Source organism: Mustela nivalis (assembly GCF_964662115.1).
Source record: "Mustela nivalis genome assembly, chromosome: 4".
Classification (NCBI taxonomy): Eukaryota; Metazoa; Chordata; class Mammalia; order Carnivora; family Mustelidae; genus Mustela; species Mustela nivalis.
The window spans coordinates 87,864,841-87,880,010 of NC_139023.1; the positions used below are offsets into that span (position 1 = coordinate 87,864,841).

At 38.5% G+C, this 15,170-nt stretch overlaps 1 protein-coding gene across 1 annotated transcript in view; it reads left to right on the top strand.

Moving 5' to 3' along the window:
* Positions 1 to 13,815, top strand: part of QRFPR (pyroglutamylated RFamide peptide receptor) — a 46,619-nt gene extending 32,804 nt beyond the window's left edge. Inside the window, exons 2-6 of the mRNA XM_082726299.1 lie at positions 3,540 to 3,698; positions 6,426 to 6,487; positions 10,378 to 10,613; positions 11,777 to 11,874; positions 12,629 to 13,815. Coding sequence (XP_082582425.1) covers positions 3,540 to 3,698; positions 6,426 to 6,487; positions 10,378 to 10,613; positions 11,777 to 11,874; positions 12,629 to 12,969 — 896 coding nt within the window. The 3' untranslated portion in view covers positions 12,970 to 13,815. The remainder of the gene's footprint in view (positions 1 to 3,539; positions 3,699 to 6,425; positions 6,488 to 10,377; positions 10,614 to 11,776; positions 11,875 to 12,628) is intronic.
* Positions 13,816 to 15,170: the final 1,355 nt, after the last annotated feature.

Consider the following 15,170-nt stretch of genomic DNA (forward strand, 5'->3'; position numbering starts at 1 on the left):
CTTCAATGCCTATTTTACTTTAGTCTTCTAAACCTTGGGAAAAAATGTCCAAATTTAAAAAGAGCATACCAAAAATGGTTAGAATGAAAATAAAGATCCAAGATAAGACAGTAAATAGGAAAAGAGCATCTATTTATTTATTTTTTAAAAACTCAAAGTTTTAGCCTAAATAAGTACCATGCCATACATTGAAGAAACTCGGCAGTGTGATCAAGAAAACACTGTCAGTATCACCTGGGTGTCTCATTAATTAAGCATCCAGGCCATGCTCAGCCCATGGAGTCTGCTTGAGATTCTCTCTTTCCTTTTCCCTCTGCCCCTCCCTACACTTGCACATGCAAATAAACAAATAAATAATAAAATCTTTTTTAAAAAAGGAGAAAACATTTTCTGTAATTTCTTAAAATATTAGTTGAAGAAATGTCAGAAATAATGAGTTAGGCTAATGCTATCTGGGTGCCTTATAAGGATAAGAGGACAAATTATAGAACTAGTACAACTTGGTGCAAAATGCTCAAGTGGATTATAAAATAAGATTATTAAACATTTATGAGACAAGAAATCTATGCCACATAGCACGAGTGCATTAAGTTAAGTGAAAGTGGCATGGAGAAAAGAACTAGATTCAGATGACCTAGTCACATGCCCTCATCTGTCAATAAACAGCTGTGTGAATGTAGGCAAATCACTTGAGTTTTTTGAGCTGCACTATCATTATCTGGGAAATGTTATAAAACTAGCTATCGTTTCATGTGTAGTTTAGAACCTATTCACCAAAAAAATCTGTTAGCTCTAAACATATCAAATTTACCCCAATTTTTTTATGCAGGTAGTCTGATGATAAAAGAGCTTTCATTTAATTTTTTTGTAAGATTTTTATTTATTTGACAGACAGAGATCACAAGTAGGCAGAGAGGCAGGCAGAGAAAGAGGGGGAAGCAGGCTCCCTGCCCAGCAGAAAGCCCAATGTGGGGCTCGATCCCAGGACCCTGACACCATGACCTGAGTTGAAGGGAGAGGCTTTAACCCACTGAGCCACCCAGCTGCCCCAGAACTTTCATTTATTAAGTAACACATCTGTACTGGGTATTTATGTGATTTTATAAAGCACACACTTCGGTCTTATGACAGATGGGTGTTATTAATCCCTTTTACAAATGATGAAATCAAGGCTCAGAGTGAATCAGGTGACTCAGGATCACAATGTGTCCTGATAGCACAGAATCAGGTGACCAATTTCCCATGCTGTTATGATAGACAAAATGAATATATTTGAGATGGATAACACTACCATGAGATAAGACTACAGTGAATGTAGTTTTATCTACTTATATAAATGTATATAAACATATATATATAAAATGTATATAACATATGTAAATATAATATATTTATATACAGTAAATAACATTACCATAATAATTCTTAGTTGCTTGGATAGTTATATCTAGGCTGTGCTGATAATGAGTCTATGTTTATTTCATGGAAAATTTTTTCTGATGTTTCTTTAACCTCAGCCTGTCAGACTTTTTTTTTTTTTTTTATAAACAACTTGGTTAAAAGAATAGAAGAACTTATCAGATTTAAAAACAAAAACAAAAAAAGGAGAAACATTCAGATGAATAATTTATTCATATATTCCTCTATTCAAGTGTCACATCCAAAACAGGATTTAAGCTAATTTAATTCGTTCACAGTGTGATCAGTATTCGAAGAGTGAAATACATTAGAATTGAAAGCAAATTTCTGCACTTAGCATATAAACTATCTTGCGAGATAAGGAAAGGCCTTAACATTGAACAGGGTTGGGATTTGGGGAACAGGAACAGAGGATAAGAGTGAGTGTGATTGACTTTTGGATTGAAATTGGAAGCTTCCAAAAAGGACTAGAAAGGGAATATCTAGTGATATCTACATACATTTTTTTTTCCTTAGTCACAAGATCTTGGATTAACAAAAATTTTCTTTAAAAAACAGTAGTTTTCTATTAGACCAATTTAGTTTATTCCAAGTTGATTTCAAGTGCAATGGAAACCAACCATGTAAAAATTCTAACATCAAAGACTGATGTAAATTTTAGTTACAGTCACAGAAGAGGGTGTTCAGACCCAAGGAGGCAATATAATCTTGCAGTTTCTGCTTTGGCCAGACTGCATCTTGAGGATGGTAGGTTTCCTTCCTTCCTAACCACATGTTTACTAACAAGAGGAAGTCCTTGGAAGGTGTTCAAGGAATTTAAAGTTTGAAAATCATGTCAAATGAAGAACAGCAGGGACAATCCGAAAAGAAAAGACCTAGGAATGACATGAAAGTTTCTTTTGAATATAAGAGCAGAGGTTTGGAAAAGATAGTTGGTTAGTTCTGAAACTTTCAGAAAGCGAAACTGGAAGAAGCGGGTAGAACTATTAAAAAGCACTTTCTCTAGTGAAAGAGTTATAGGAAAAGAGTAAAATAAAACCCAAGGGATGAGAGGAGGTGGAAGGGGAATGGGGCAAACCTTAGTTAAGGATATGCTGTCAGAGCATATGAGCCTCATTGAAGAGGCACTTGAGCAAAGACCATGGTGAAGGGTGGGAGGCAGTTGTCTGGGGGAAGAATATTCTAAGCAGAAGAAGGAAAAACAACAATAACAACAACAAAAGCCAAAGCATCAGCTTGAGATGGGAGTATGCTGGCCAGGAAGTCTCCTCTGCAGGTGTGTTAAGCAGAGTTTGGCAGAGCATCTGTGAGAGAAGCTGAAAAGATGATTTCTGGTTTTGGAGAGAGCTTGAAAATTCCATGACTTCTGAGGTTTCTTCCAACTTTTCATATTCCCTGAGCTCCGATTATCTGATAAAAAGAGTAATGAGTTTGAAAGCCATGAGTAAGATGGATTCGAGAGCAGAAACATCAAATCAGCGTTACAAATAAATGGTGACAGGGCAAGACAAGTAGTGTAAACATTTCAAATGCTGATGATGTATTCACGTATTGCAAGAATATTGTGTAAATCATGCAGAGCATGTTTGTAGACCGAATCTTGCCCAGGAGCCACCAGTTTGAGGCCTTTGCACTGGAGAAAGTGAAATCAGTTAAGAGTATAATGATGTAAGCCACACATAAGGTTGTGGACAGAAAATCAAAGGAGACTAAAAAATAAAAGAAGAGATTGGAGTCTTTGGTGAGAATTCTTCCTTTGTCATGATTTGACAGAGAACCAAAAAGGAAAAAATAATCAAAGATTACTGTCTGGTTGTGACTCTAGGAGACTGCCTTTGCTCTTTCTTCAGCAAGACTCACATTGATTTTTTTTCCTGCCTATTATCAATGACCAGATATTTACTTGCCTTTTCATTGTCCTCTTATAGGTAATCACCTATAATTTAGGTACTTAGAGAAAATGTTAGCCAGTTCCACCTTTCTCAATTATGTTGAATCTATAATGTAATTATAGTCATAAAACTTTGAACAGAGGCTCAGAATTAATTAACCGCAACAATTACAGAAACACAGATAAAACTTTCCCTCTTGATGTTTGACTGTCCTCTTTCTTTTTGCAGGTGCCTTCGTTTGCAAGATGCTGCCATTTGTCCAGTCCACTGCTATCATGACAGAGATTCTCACCATGACCTGCATTGCTGTGGAAAGGCACCAGGGACTTGTGCATCCTTTTAAAATGAAGTGGCAGTACACCAACAGAAGGGCTTTCACCATGCTAGGTGAGGATGTACCAGTGGCAGTATGGCCATTCTTTATTACAGAGCACACTGAATTTCTTCAAAGTGAACTGTGTTGAACCACACAAATAGCTTCGGGTCTAGCTTGTAGGCATCACGGGGTAACTTCAGGATTTCAGACCTCTCCCATTTACCTAGACCTTGGCTCCTTTTCTCCTTTAGGCCTACCCCCACATTTAAAATTTTGCATTTCAGAGTTAGTTCTTCAGTTCAAGTCTTAACCTTTTAAGCACTACTTTTAGCTAATTTAAGATAACCCTTCAGTGTCATTATCCCATTAACATTTGTTAGATTTGTAAACTGTCATCCTCAGGTAAGAGGCCCTTCTTAGAGCAGGTAGATTTTGATATGGGAAGGAAAGATGCTTTTCAGAAAGGTAGAGAACTGGAGTGCTGCTCAGAGGTGACCCCAGTGGTGAGGCCACAATAGTAGAAGTTCAGAGGACTCATGAGAACCCTGGGTTTTGAGTGCTAGAGGTGCCTGATGAGCACAAATTCTATCCACTTCATAATTTTGCTCAGGCATTCCTGAATCCTCAGGTTTATGTAACCATTCCTGAGTGAACAAGTCATGATGAGCAGGTACCTCCTGATAAGTGGCGAACTCAAGGTGATGTCCTAAAGCCTAGCACAGTAAGATGGAAGAATTTCTCTATCTGATCATTATAACCAAAGCATTTAAAATCTTAATGTGCTTCCCAGTGGTTTGAATGTATGACAGTTCACCAATGAGAGGTCAAGGGAGCAACTAATGCGATAACCAAAGAGAAATTTTTACTAATATCTCACTTGCGAGGAATGATTAAACGTTTATTTCTGCTGTAAGAATCAGCCAGCATGGGAGAATAGAATTACAGAAAGAACTCCTGAAGGCTTTGCAATGCCAAACCCATTTTACATAGTTTGAAATAAACAGATAAATCAACAGGAAAAATATTCATTAGTTTTAGTTAGTTTCAAATGTATGGCATATCCTCCCTACAAGGAATTCAAAGGCTTCGTTGCTTTTAATAATTGACATCTTTCTACCTTCGAAAAATCTGAAAGGTGTGTGTGGATGTGGAAAGAGGGTGAAAAAAGGAATATGTGGAGGAGGGAAGTTATTAAAAAAGGAAAGAGAAGTAGAGAGTCTAAGGATCTGAAGGCAAAGTCAATAACAGGCAGTCAAGGCAATTTCTACTCGAAAGAGTCATGGGAGACAGAAAGGTTTTTAAACCAAGGAGTTTCCTGTCTCTATGGGGCTTGCATGCAGTGTTGCCTGACATCTTTCTCTAGCTCTGTTACACTGGGAACCAGCCCTGTCCTCATGCCCAGTACCTCCTAGCTGAGACTGCCTTGCCCCCAGGACATCAGCAATGACCTGCTAGACTCACTTGCCCACAAGATTTCACAGATTATATCAGTAATATAAATCTAACCCTGCCCCTGCTATCCCAGAACAGGTAGTAGACACAGAAGGACTGTCAATGAATTAAGCCAATTAGACTCAATTCCTCCAGAATTTCTACTAAAGATTGGAGAAGTGATTGGACTTAATATAATATGAGATAGTGATTGGACTAGAATAGAATAGATGTGTATGGCAATGTAAAGAGAGATTGATTTGTGAGTCCTAAAACCATCTTAAATCTTTGACTCTCTATAGACAGTGCCAGTTCATGTGTTTCTTTATAATAAACCCCAGCTATAGCTTAAGTGAGTCTCAGTTTCTTGAAACCCAAGGCAATAGATTGTTTTCTACTCAATACAGAAAGCACAAGAAAAATTTGAGCTGAGAAATTGCTCTCAGAATTGATGTTGAGTCTCTTGGTTTTGGCCTTATACTAGTCTGTTCGGACTCTCTTTTGTTCCTGGCTCAGGACACATCACTAAAGCAATTCCCTCAACAAAAACATGGTGGATGGGAAATTTGGAAAGAGCACTCTTGTTTCTGATGTTTTAAGTGTTTGTTTTTGTTAATAAGGAAATAATACTCATGTTATGATGCTTGATCAACACCTACTAAGGGCCAGGAATTATCCTTGGACTCTTGTTTGGGGAAACAAAGAAACAAAACAAGTAAATTGCATTGTCTTTGCCTCAGTGAGTTTAGATGAAGTTGAGAAGAAATGACTAAGGGCAACAAATGACTAGAGGGCACATGGAGACAACAGGGAATTAGCGATCAGTTCTATTTGGAAATGATGGCGACCTTCAAAGATTCCGTAGAGAAAGTGACATTTGAGTCAAGGCCTGGAAAATGAGTGGAATAAGGTGCCATCCGGGGTGACAGTGTCAGAGCACCTCAAATGCATTCTGAGATACAGGGACTGAAAGCAAATCTGTACATTCCTCAGTAAAGGATGCTGTTTTGAAGAACATGGACAGAAATGTAAGAGGAAAGAGAGGCAAATGAGAGAACCCAAGAAACCAGGTTAAGGGTTTGGGTTTTATCTTGAAGTCACTGAAACACTATTCAGGAGTTTTATTGTTATTGTTTTAAGAAGTTTTAATTAAGCATTTAAAAATGTTTCAGAAGACTGTTCCACCAGCAATTTTGAAGATGATGGAAGAGTGGCCATGAGAATGGGTAGACCCCTGCTCTGCTTGAGGGCAAATATGATTGCATATAAGGAGTCTTTATGTTCAGAGCATCTGCTTTATTCATAAGCATACATGTGTTTTGCTTTGCTGTTGGAGCCATATTCTGATGATTGTAATGTTTTGGCAGGTGTGGTCTGGCTGGTGGCAGTCATCGTTGGATCGCCCATGTGGCATGTGCAACGTCTTGAGGTAGATTGGGACTGGGATTGATAGTCATGTTATTGAAAGTTTTCCCAGCCCTCTCAGTGATAATCCAATTTCTTCCTGCAAATTTGTATGATCCCAATTATTTCACTGGAAATTATTCAAGTGGAATAAAATAATTTGTTTTAAGATCCTCCCCTTTCCCCATTTATCTAACTCTCCCTTGATCTTGTATTATTAAGATTTTAATGCTTAAAAGAAAATTAACCAGGGTCACATTCTACATTTTCCTGCAAGCTGAGCATGCCTTTCCGAGTGGCCTCTAGTGTCTTGTTGCATTTGAAGAGTTCAGTGGTTGCTCTAGATTTTTCTTTTATTTTTGAATCACATTAAAAAATTGTCATTGATTATCTGCTTATTAGTTGATTCTCCTTCATAAATCTTTTCTTATTCATCTCCCATACATTGACAAACTGAAATTTGAATTAGGGTGTATACCAGGATCATCTTATCTGACCTCTTTCCTTCCCTCACACCTTTATTTAATGGGCCCAGCATTGCATGGGGATTCACAGTGGAGGGAGCATGGTGCTGTTTTTGGTGACCCAGTCTTGCCAATGGGGCATACATACTTCAACGTGTCCTGCATACGCGATCTAGCCCAGATAGTAGTGTTCAAAGGCAGTAGGGCGTTGTTCACACACCACTAAGATAATCTTTTAGACCATGTATCCTTTTATACCTTTTTAAATTGATGGAAGCAAATGTGAAACTGGATTGGATGTGAGGTGTCCAATGGCAAGGATAACAAATGAGCTCTCAGGCAAGGGTACATTGAAAACATGACTTGATTTTTTTATGTAACCTGTGTATTGAATGAGCCGGACTCCATAGGTGAGAGCAGAAGGTAATTTTATTCTGTCCATTGCTGCCTGTAAAAATGTGACCTGAGGACCTCCCAGTACTCTGATGCAATGCTGTGGATGAAGCCCTGGGTAGGCCCTGTTACTCTTCCAACCGTTCAAAGCGCAACATTCCTCTGGTCACTTTCAGTCACAACAAAAGTGTTAGTTCTGTGGTTAAATGCCCAGCCCAGTGTCCCAACCACATAAATCCATACTTTCAATCAAAGCAAAACAACCCCTTCCCTCAGATTAAGCTATTTTAGGTCTAGAATCCTACAGCATGGAAAAGGGACATAATCCGCGTTACCTCCCCTTCCTTATGCGCATTTCTCCCTTCCCGTTCAATGGACTGCCTCTGGCTCTTTGGGAGCTGGTGAGAAAGGTGAGGGGAGGAAGGGGCAGGTATACCCTGGTGTCAGTGCCCTCTGCCCGTGACTATTGCTCACAATTAAGTCTTTACTTGTGGGTTTTTCAAAGATAACATCACTGAGGCTTCTGACTGCTATTCCCTTCTCCAGCAGGCTGTTTATCATGCCCCTCTAGCTTCCACACACAACTGTATGTGGCCAGCTCTTTTCTCCAAGGCTGCCCTTATCCTAACAGGAATCCTGTACCAATGGAGTCCTCTCCTAAGTGACCCAACCCAGTAGTCATTTGAGGGGTCCATTCCTGGCCCATAGACACAAGGGTATTTGTCTGTTTCTTTAAATAAACTTATTTTATCATCTGCTCTAAATATAGTTTAAATATGTAACTCATTTAGCTTGTAGAAAATGCATATGAAATGGGCAAAGCCAGTCCTCACTGTCACACCAATCAGCCAAGTCAGATTTGCTTTCTGTCAGGAAAAATTGTGATTTCATTTTTCATACCAGATAAATCTATTAATATGCATCCCGTGACCACCTTCTCACTCCTAAAATTCTACTAGAGAGAGTGTGTGTGAGCATGCAGAAAGCCTGGATGTCTCACCTGGGTGAAATGAAGCACCCAGACGTCACCATTTCCACCCACTGAAGTCTTTGCTTTGCTCTCACGGGGCTCTCTCTCAGGAGTGATGTATTTGACAATTTTTCAGGGGATGGAAGCAACGAGGTGGTAAAATTAAAATTGTCATCACTTCTGCCCCTTCACTGTATGAAAAATGTAAATTCACAGCATCTCAACATCTGTCAAAACACTTTTTCCTAATGCCAAGCTTTACCCTGAATAGAAATGTGTTTAATACAGGGAAAAGCACAAAGCCCTGTCATGTATTTATGGTTTCTTGATCATGGTGGCTTCACTGACATCAGTAATTCAAGCCACCTCCTTTTTCAGTGCCTCATAGTAAGACTGTGGTTGGGTAAGAGATCTGGCTTTTGTAGCTGGGGAGAAGAGGGATTAGAAACTAGAAACTGAGACTATAGAGAGAGCACAACACTCGGTTTCAGGCTTCTCCAAGGCAGTGGAATCTTAAAGATTGTATTTATTTACTTTAGAGAGAGCTAGAGAGCATGAGTGGGGAGAAGGAACAGAGGTACAAGGAGAGAGAGAATCCCAAGCAGACTCCGCGCTGGGCACAGAGTCTGACAGGGGGGCTCAATCCCAGGACCCTGAGATCAGGACCTGAGCCAAATAAGAGCCAGACACTTTAAGGCCTGAGCTACCCAGGCACCCCGAGGTAGCAGAATTTTAGAGGACTGTGCAGTTGCTAATAGAAGATCTGAAATTGGCTCCCTTAAAGCCATCTGCCTTGTGCCCTCAGAAAGTCTGTGCTTGTCTCCAGGGCAACATGCACCTATTTGGAGACTGCTGGGGTAGTTTGTGCCTTACCATGTGCCAGTGTGTTGCCCCCATGGCTGTGCCTTTGTGGACTCTTCCTCCATGGAGTCAGATTGAATTTCACTTTATATCCGGTTCCCAGGGAGTTTGGATCTTGAAATTATTATTCAGTAAGTGTTTTCACCCCTCACTGTATTTGTAAAGAACAACCTTCATCAGAGCTTGAATTTTCTTAACTTTGATGAGTATACCAGAAAGGTTGTTTCCCAATTCAACTGACTAACAATTGATGATAAAATTTGCAGGAATGAAGGCAAAAATATGTCTAACACCTAGGTGTTCTTCATCTGGAAAGCTCTAAAATGACCAAAATAGCAGTAGTTTTGCTAAATTCTCTTTTTTTCTTATTATCCAGTTAAATAACTCTTGATATGCTTCTCTAAGTTTGTCCTTTATTAACATTTGCTGTTATTATTAATACTGCTATTAATAATATTTTGAACTCATGAGTCGGTCAGAAATAATATTAATAAGGAGACATTGTCTTTCTGTAAGATATCTACCTCAATTGAGGTAGACATTATCAGGCTCAGAGCTGAGTCTGAATATTTGTAGATTGACAATACTTTGAATCTCAATTTCTTGTTCATCTCAGATCTTAAAGCTATCAGTTACGTTTCTAAAATCTTTGCAAACAACCTGATCATTCCAATCTGGAATAGCTGTAACAAAATACAAGCTTTCAGTACTATCAATTGAGAGATGTCTGATGCCTTGCCAAAATTTGTCTCTTCAACAATTGAGGAAGCAAAATAATGTAACATTAAACTAGCTGGCATGCAAGTACAAAATATTTTTTTCAAACAATACTTTGGTTGTTGTATTTGTAGTGTATTCTCCACCTGGAAAGCAACGTTCTTCATCTGGACTCTATGCATACATACTCTGGCCAAAGAGCATAGCTCTCTTTTACCAAATTGAAAAAAGTTGTGGGAGATTAAAAAATAAAATAAAATAAAGAGGTTATTGCCCTCAATTCCATTTTAAAATAGAAAAGAAAGTATAAAACTATTAAGAATGTAAGGAATAAAGAAAAAATGACACTTCACAACAAAAGAACAATCAAAAATATTTCTCATTTGAATTATGTCCCCACAGTAAATATGTAAGGATCTGAAAAATGCAGCACTACAATAGTAGTTAACTGCTTTCTGTTCTTTCCATGCTGACTCTGGTTCCTCTAACTGAATTGTTCTTGTATTAAAGATTAAGTATGACTTCTTATATGAAAAAGAACATGTCTGCTGTTTGGAAGAGTGGGCCAGCCCTGCACACCAGAAAATCTATACCACCTTCATCCTTGTCATCCTCTTCCTCCTGCCTCTTTTGCTGATGCTTATCCTGTATAGTAAAATCGGCTATGAACTTTGGATAAAGAAAAGAGTGGGGGATTGCTCAGTGCTTCGAACTATTCATGGAAAAGAAATGTCAAAAATAACCAGGTCCGTTTAATGAAATATTCACCTCTGTTTAAAATATTTGTAATTAGTTGTGCTTGAAGGAGAAGGTGCTAGAAATCTCTCAATTCCTGGGAAATTTAGCCGAAGTGCCATTTGTAATTCATGTTTAGGACATGGGCTGACTTTAAACTTTGGAGATTTTAGGTATGGCAGGAGTTTAGAAAATTTGGAAAATTGTTACATTTTCATCTCCATGTCAGCATGACATGGGAGTAAGGGTTGTGGTCTTCTCTTCCCCACAACTCACCAGCCACATGGAGTGGACTAAGGCTCCTGCTTTCCTCCTATGTAGCAAGGAGCTTAGTAAAAATCCATCCTCACTTCCTCCTACCCAAAAGTGATGCTCAAATGCATGAGATATATATGGAAATCCTTTGGTGGTCAGTGTATGCTATTTGCTTTAAATTATTATTATTGATATAACACTAAAAGCTTTCTTTTCTGAACATATTCACTACTAATAAAAATAAAACACAATTTACTGATATGGCACTTGTAGTCCATATGTTTATTTTATAATCTACGTGGAATGGCTATTACAAACAAAAACAAAAACCTTCTAAGGAGTTCTGTGGTTTGGTGAAATTGTCTCATTTTTCAAGTGTGCAGCGACCTCTGGTGCCCAGTTTGTATGAAGCAATCCTCCCTGTCAGCGTGGGTACTGGACTATTGAGCACCTTGGGATTTACTGCTGATTTAGCTCTCCCACTTCCTCAGAAGAATGCTCTTCAGTATGAAGGGAATAAGAGCTTAATACTGAAGTTAAGCTGTATAACTTTAAGGCCACTCTACCCCTTACAGTTTAAATACCTTGCAAGTGACATAAACTTCTCCGTGCCTCAGTTTCTGCATCCATAAATGGCTTACTGAGAAGATGAATGACATAATCCACACCAAGCATCTAGCCAAGTGCTTGACCTATTATGAGCACACATCATAAGGATGTTTATAATATGAGAAACATAGGGAAATGGGTAAAAGCAATGGGAAAAATGAGAAACAGCCCACAATTAACCTGTCATGAGCTTTATTAATATTTGAAAAATTATGGTGGAGAAATTTAGGCTCAAGCTTGAATAACTTTGATATCAATGTGACAAATTTTCCAAGAAGTTAACTAATACAATGTATCCTTATGGGTCCAGGAAGAAGAAGCGAGCTGTCATTATGATGGTGACAGTGGTGGCTCTCTTTGCCGTGTGCTGGGCACCTTTCCACATCGTTCACATGATGATTGAATACAGTGAGTGCTTTTCATTCTCATTTGATAGAAGTTTTAGTTTATTTCCTGCTAGAATGGATAATGTAATGAATCATAGAAATTTATCGTTATTCACTTGGGTAATCAAATATCAAACATTTTGTGGGTTTCTTTCATGTTTTCAAGACCACCAGATCATTACATGGAAGGTAATTATGTATGACTTCAACCAAATTTTTAATAATTACAGAAGATACAGAAACATTTTTGAGTTTCTTTCATGCCATGCCTCCCATTCTCCATAAGCCATTCAGACACTGGAGAAGTGTGACATACTATGAGTGTTCTCCATTTCGATTAGAATACTGACTTGAACCACATACATTTAATAACACCTAGGATTTCAGTCAGACCCTCACTGTATTACCTTTGATAATCTGAGACTTAACATAATTCTCAGGTGATGTGTTTCCATAACACAAGCAAACATGTGATTGGTAACTTCTGCTTCCAGTTTATACAAAGCTTAGAATCAAGTAGAAATGCAGTAAGCTCCCTAATATGTGCTGGGCGCCAGGCTGTGCTTGTGAGGCAAGATTCTCTATGAATGAGGACACATCACAGAGCTTATTTTTCTTCTGACATGAGATGGCTCTTCCCAGAATTGTCTTGAGACTTTTATATCTTTATCCACTTGTCAAAGTGTAAGTGGTCAGTTAAGACAGATGATAAACAGAAATTCTATTTTCTGCTTGTTAGAACACAATACATTATAGACTATTAATTTTTATTTCAGGTAATTTTGAAAAGGAATATGACGATGTTACAATCAAGATGATTTTTGCCATAGTGCAGATAATTGGATTTTCCAATTCCATCTGTAATCCCATTGTTTATGCATTTCTGAACGAAAACTTCAAAAAAAATTTTTTATCTGCAGTTTGTTATTGCATAGTGAAAGAAACCTTATCTCCAGCACGAAGGCATGGAAATTCAGGAATTACAATGATGCAGAAGAAAGCAATGTTGTTCCGGAGACAGAATCCTGTGGAGGAGACCAAAGGAGAAGCATTCAGTGATGGCAACATTGAAGTCAAATTGTGTGAACAGCCAAAGGAGAAAAAATATCTCAAATGACATCTTACCCTGTTCAACTCTGAACTTTCTGAGAATTCTGCTTTAGGCAGCAGACACTAATTATAACAGGGCCTTCATAATTAGTACCATTCATAGCTTAATCAGAAGAGAAAATTTTTATTTTTAATTAACACATAATATATTATTTGCTTTAGGGGTACCTGTCTGTGAATCTTGAGTCTTACACAATTCATAGCAGTCACCTTAGCACATACCCTTCCCAATGTTCATAACCCAACCACCCTAACTCTCCCCCGCCACCCCTCCCCTCCAGTTTGTTTCCTAAGTTTAAGAGTCTCTTATGGTTAATTGGCCACACTAATCCAAAAGAAACAAGAGAAATCCCAAATTCATAAAATTATGAATGAAAAGGGAGAGATCACAACTAACACCACAGAAGTAGAAACAATCATCAGAAGTTATTATCAACAGTTATATGCCAAAAAGCTAAGCAACCTAGATGAAATGGATGCATTCCTGGAAAACTATAAACTCCCAAAATTGAACCAGGAAGAAATTGACCACCTGAATAGACCAATATCTAGAAACGAGATTGAAGCAGTGATCAAAAACCTCCGAAAAAACAAGAGCCCAGGACCTGATGGATTCCCTGGGGAATTCTACCAAACATTCAAAGAAGAAATAACACCTATTCTCCTGAAACTGTTTCAAAAAATTGAAGCAGAAGGAAAATTTCCAGACTCTTTCTATGAAGCCAGCATTACCTTGATCCCCAAACCAGGCAAAGACCCTACCAAAAAGGAGAATTTCAGACCAATATCACTGATGAATATGGATGCTAAGATTCTCAACAAGATCCTAGCAAACAGGATCCAACAGCACATTAAAAAGATTGTCCACCATGACCAGGTGGGATTCATTCCTGGGCAACAAGGATGGTTCAACATTCGCAAATAAATCAATGTGATAGAACAAATAAATAAGAGAAGAGAGAAGAACCACATGGTCCTCTCAATTGATGCAGAAAAAGTATTTGACAAAATACAGCATCCATTCCTGATTAAAATGCTTCAAAGAATAGGGATAGAGGGAACATTCCTGAACTTCATAAAATCTATGAAAGACCCACAGCAAATATCATTCTCAATGGGAAAAAGCTTGTGTCCTTCCCGTTGAGATCAGGAACACAAGGATGCCCACTCCCACCACTCTTGTTCAACATAGTATTAGAAGTCCTAGCAACAGCAATCAGACAACAAAGGGAAATAAAAGGTATCCAAATTGGCAATGAAGAAGTCAAACTGTCTCTCTTCACAGATGACATGATTCTTTATATGGAAAACCCAAAAGACTCCACCCCCAAACTACTAGAACTCATACAACAATTGAGCAACGTGGCAGGATACAAAGTCAATGTACAGAAATCAGTGGCTTTCTTATACACTAACAATGAAAATACAGAAAGGGAAATTAGAGAATTGATTCCATTTACTATAGCACCAAAAACCATAAGATACCTGGGAATAAACCTAACCAAAGAGTTAAAGGATCTATACTCAAGGAACTACAGAACACTGATGAAAGAAATTGAAGAAGACACAAAAAGATGGTGTTCTTAGATTGGAAGAATAAACATTGTTAAAATGTCTATACTGCCTAGAGCAATCTATACCTTTAATGCTAATCTGATCAAAATTCCACCATTATTTTTCAAAGAGCTGGAGCAAATAATCCTAAAATTTGTATGGAATTAGAAGAGACCCTGAATTGCTAAGGAAATGTTGAAAATCAAAAATAAAACTGGGGGGGGGGCGCCTTGGGTGGCTCAGTGGGTTAAGCCGCTGCCTTCGGCTCAGGTCATGATCCCAGGGTCCTGGGATGGAGCCCCGCATCGGGCTCTCTGCTCAGCAGGGAGCCTGCTTCCTCCTCTCTCTCTCTGCCTGCCTCTCTGCCTGCTTGTGATCTCTGTCAAATAAATAAATAAAATCTTAAAAAAATAAATAAATAAAATAAAACTGGGGACATCACGTTACCTGATTTCAAGCTTTACTACAAAGCTGTGATCACCAAGACAGCATGGTACTGGCATAAAAACAGACAGATAGACCAGTGGAACAGAGTAGAGTCCAGATATGGACCCTCAACTCTATGGTCAAATAATCTTTGACAAGGGACGCCTGGGTGGCTCAGTTGGTTGGACGACTGCCTTTGGCTCAGGTCATGATCCTGGAGTCCCGGGA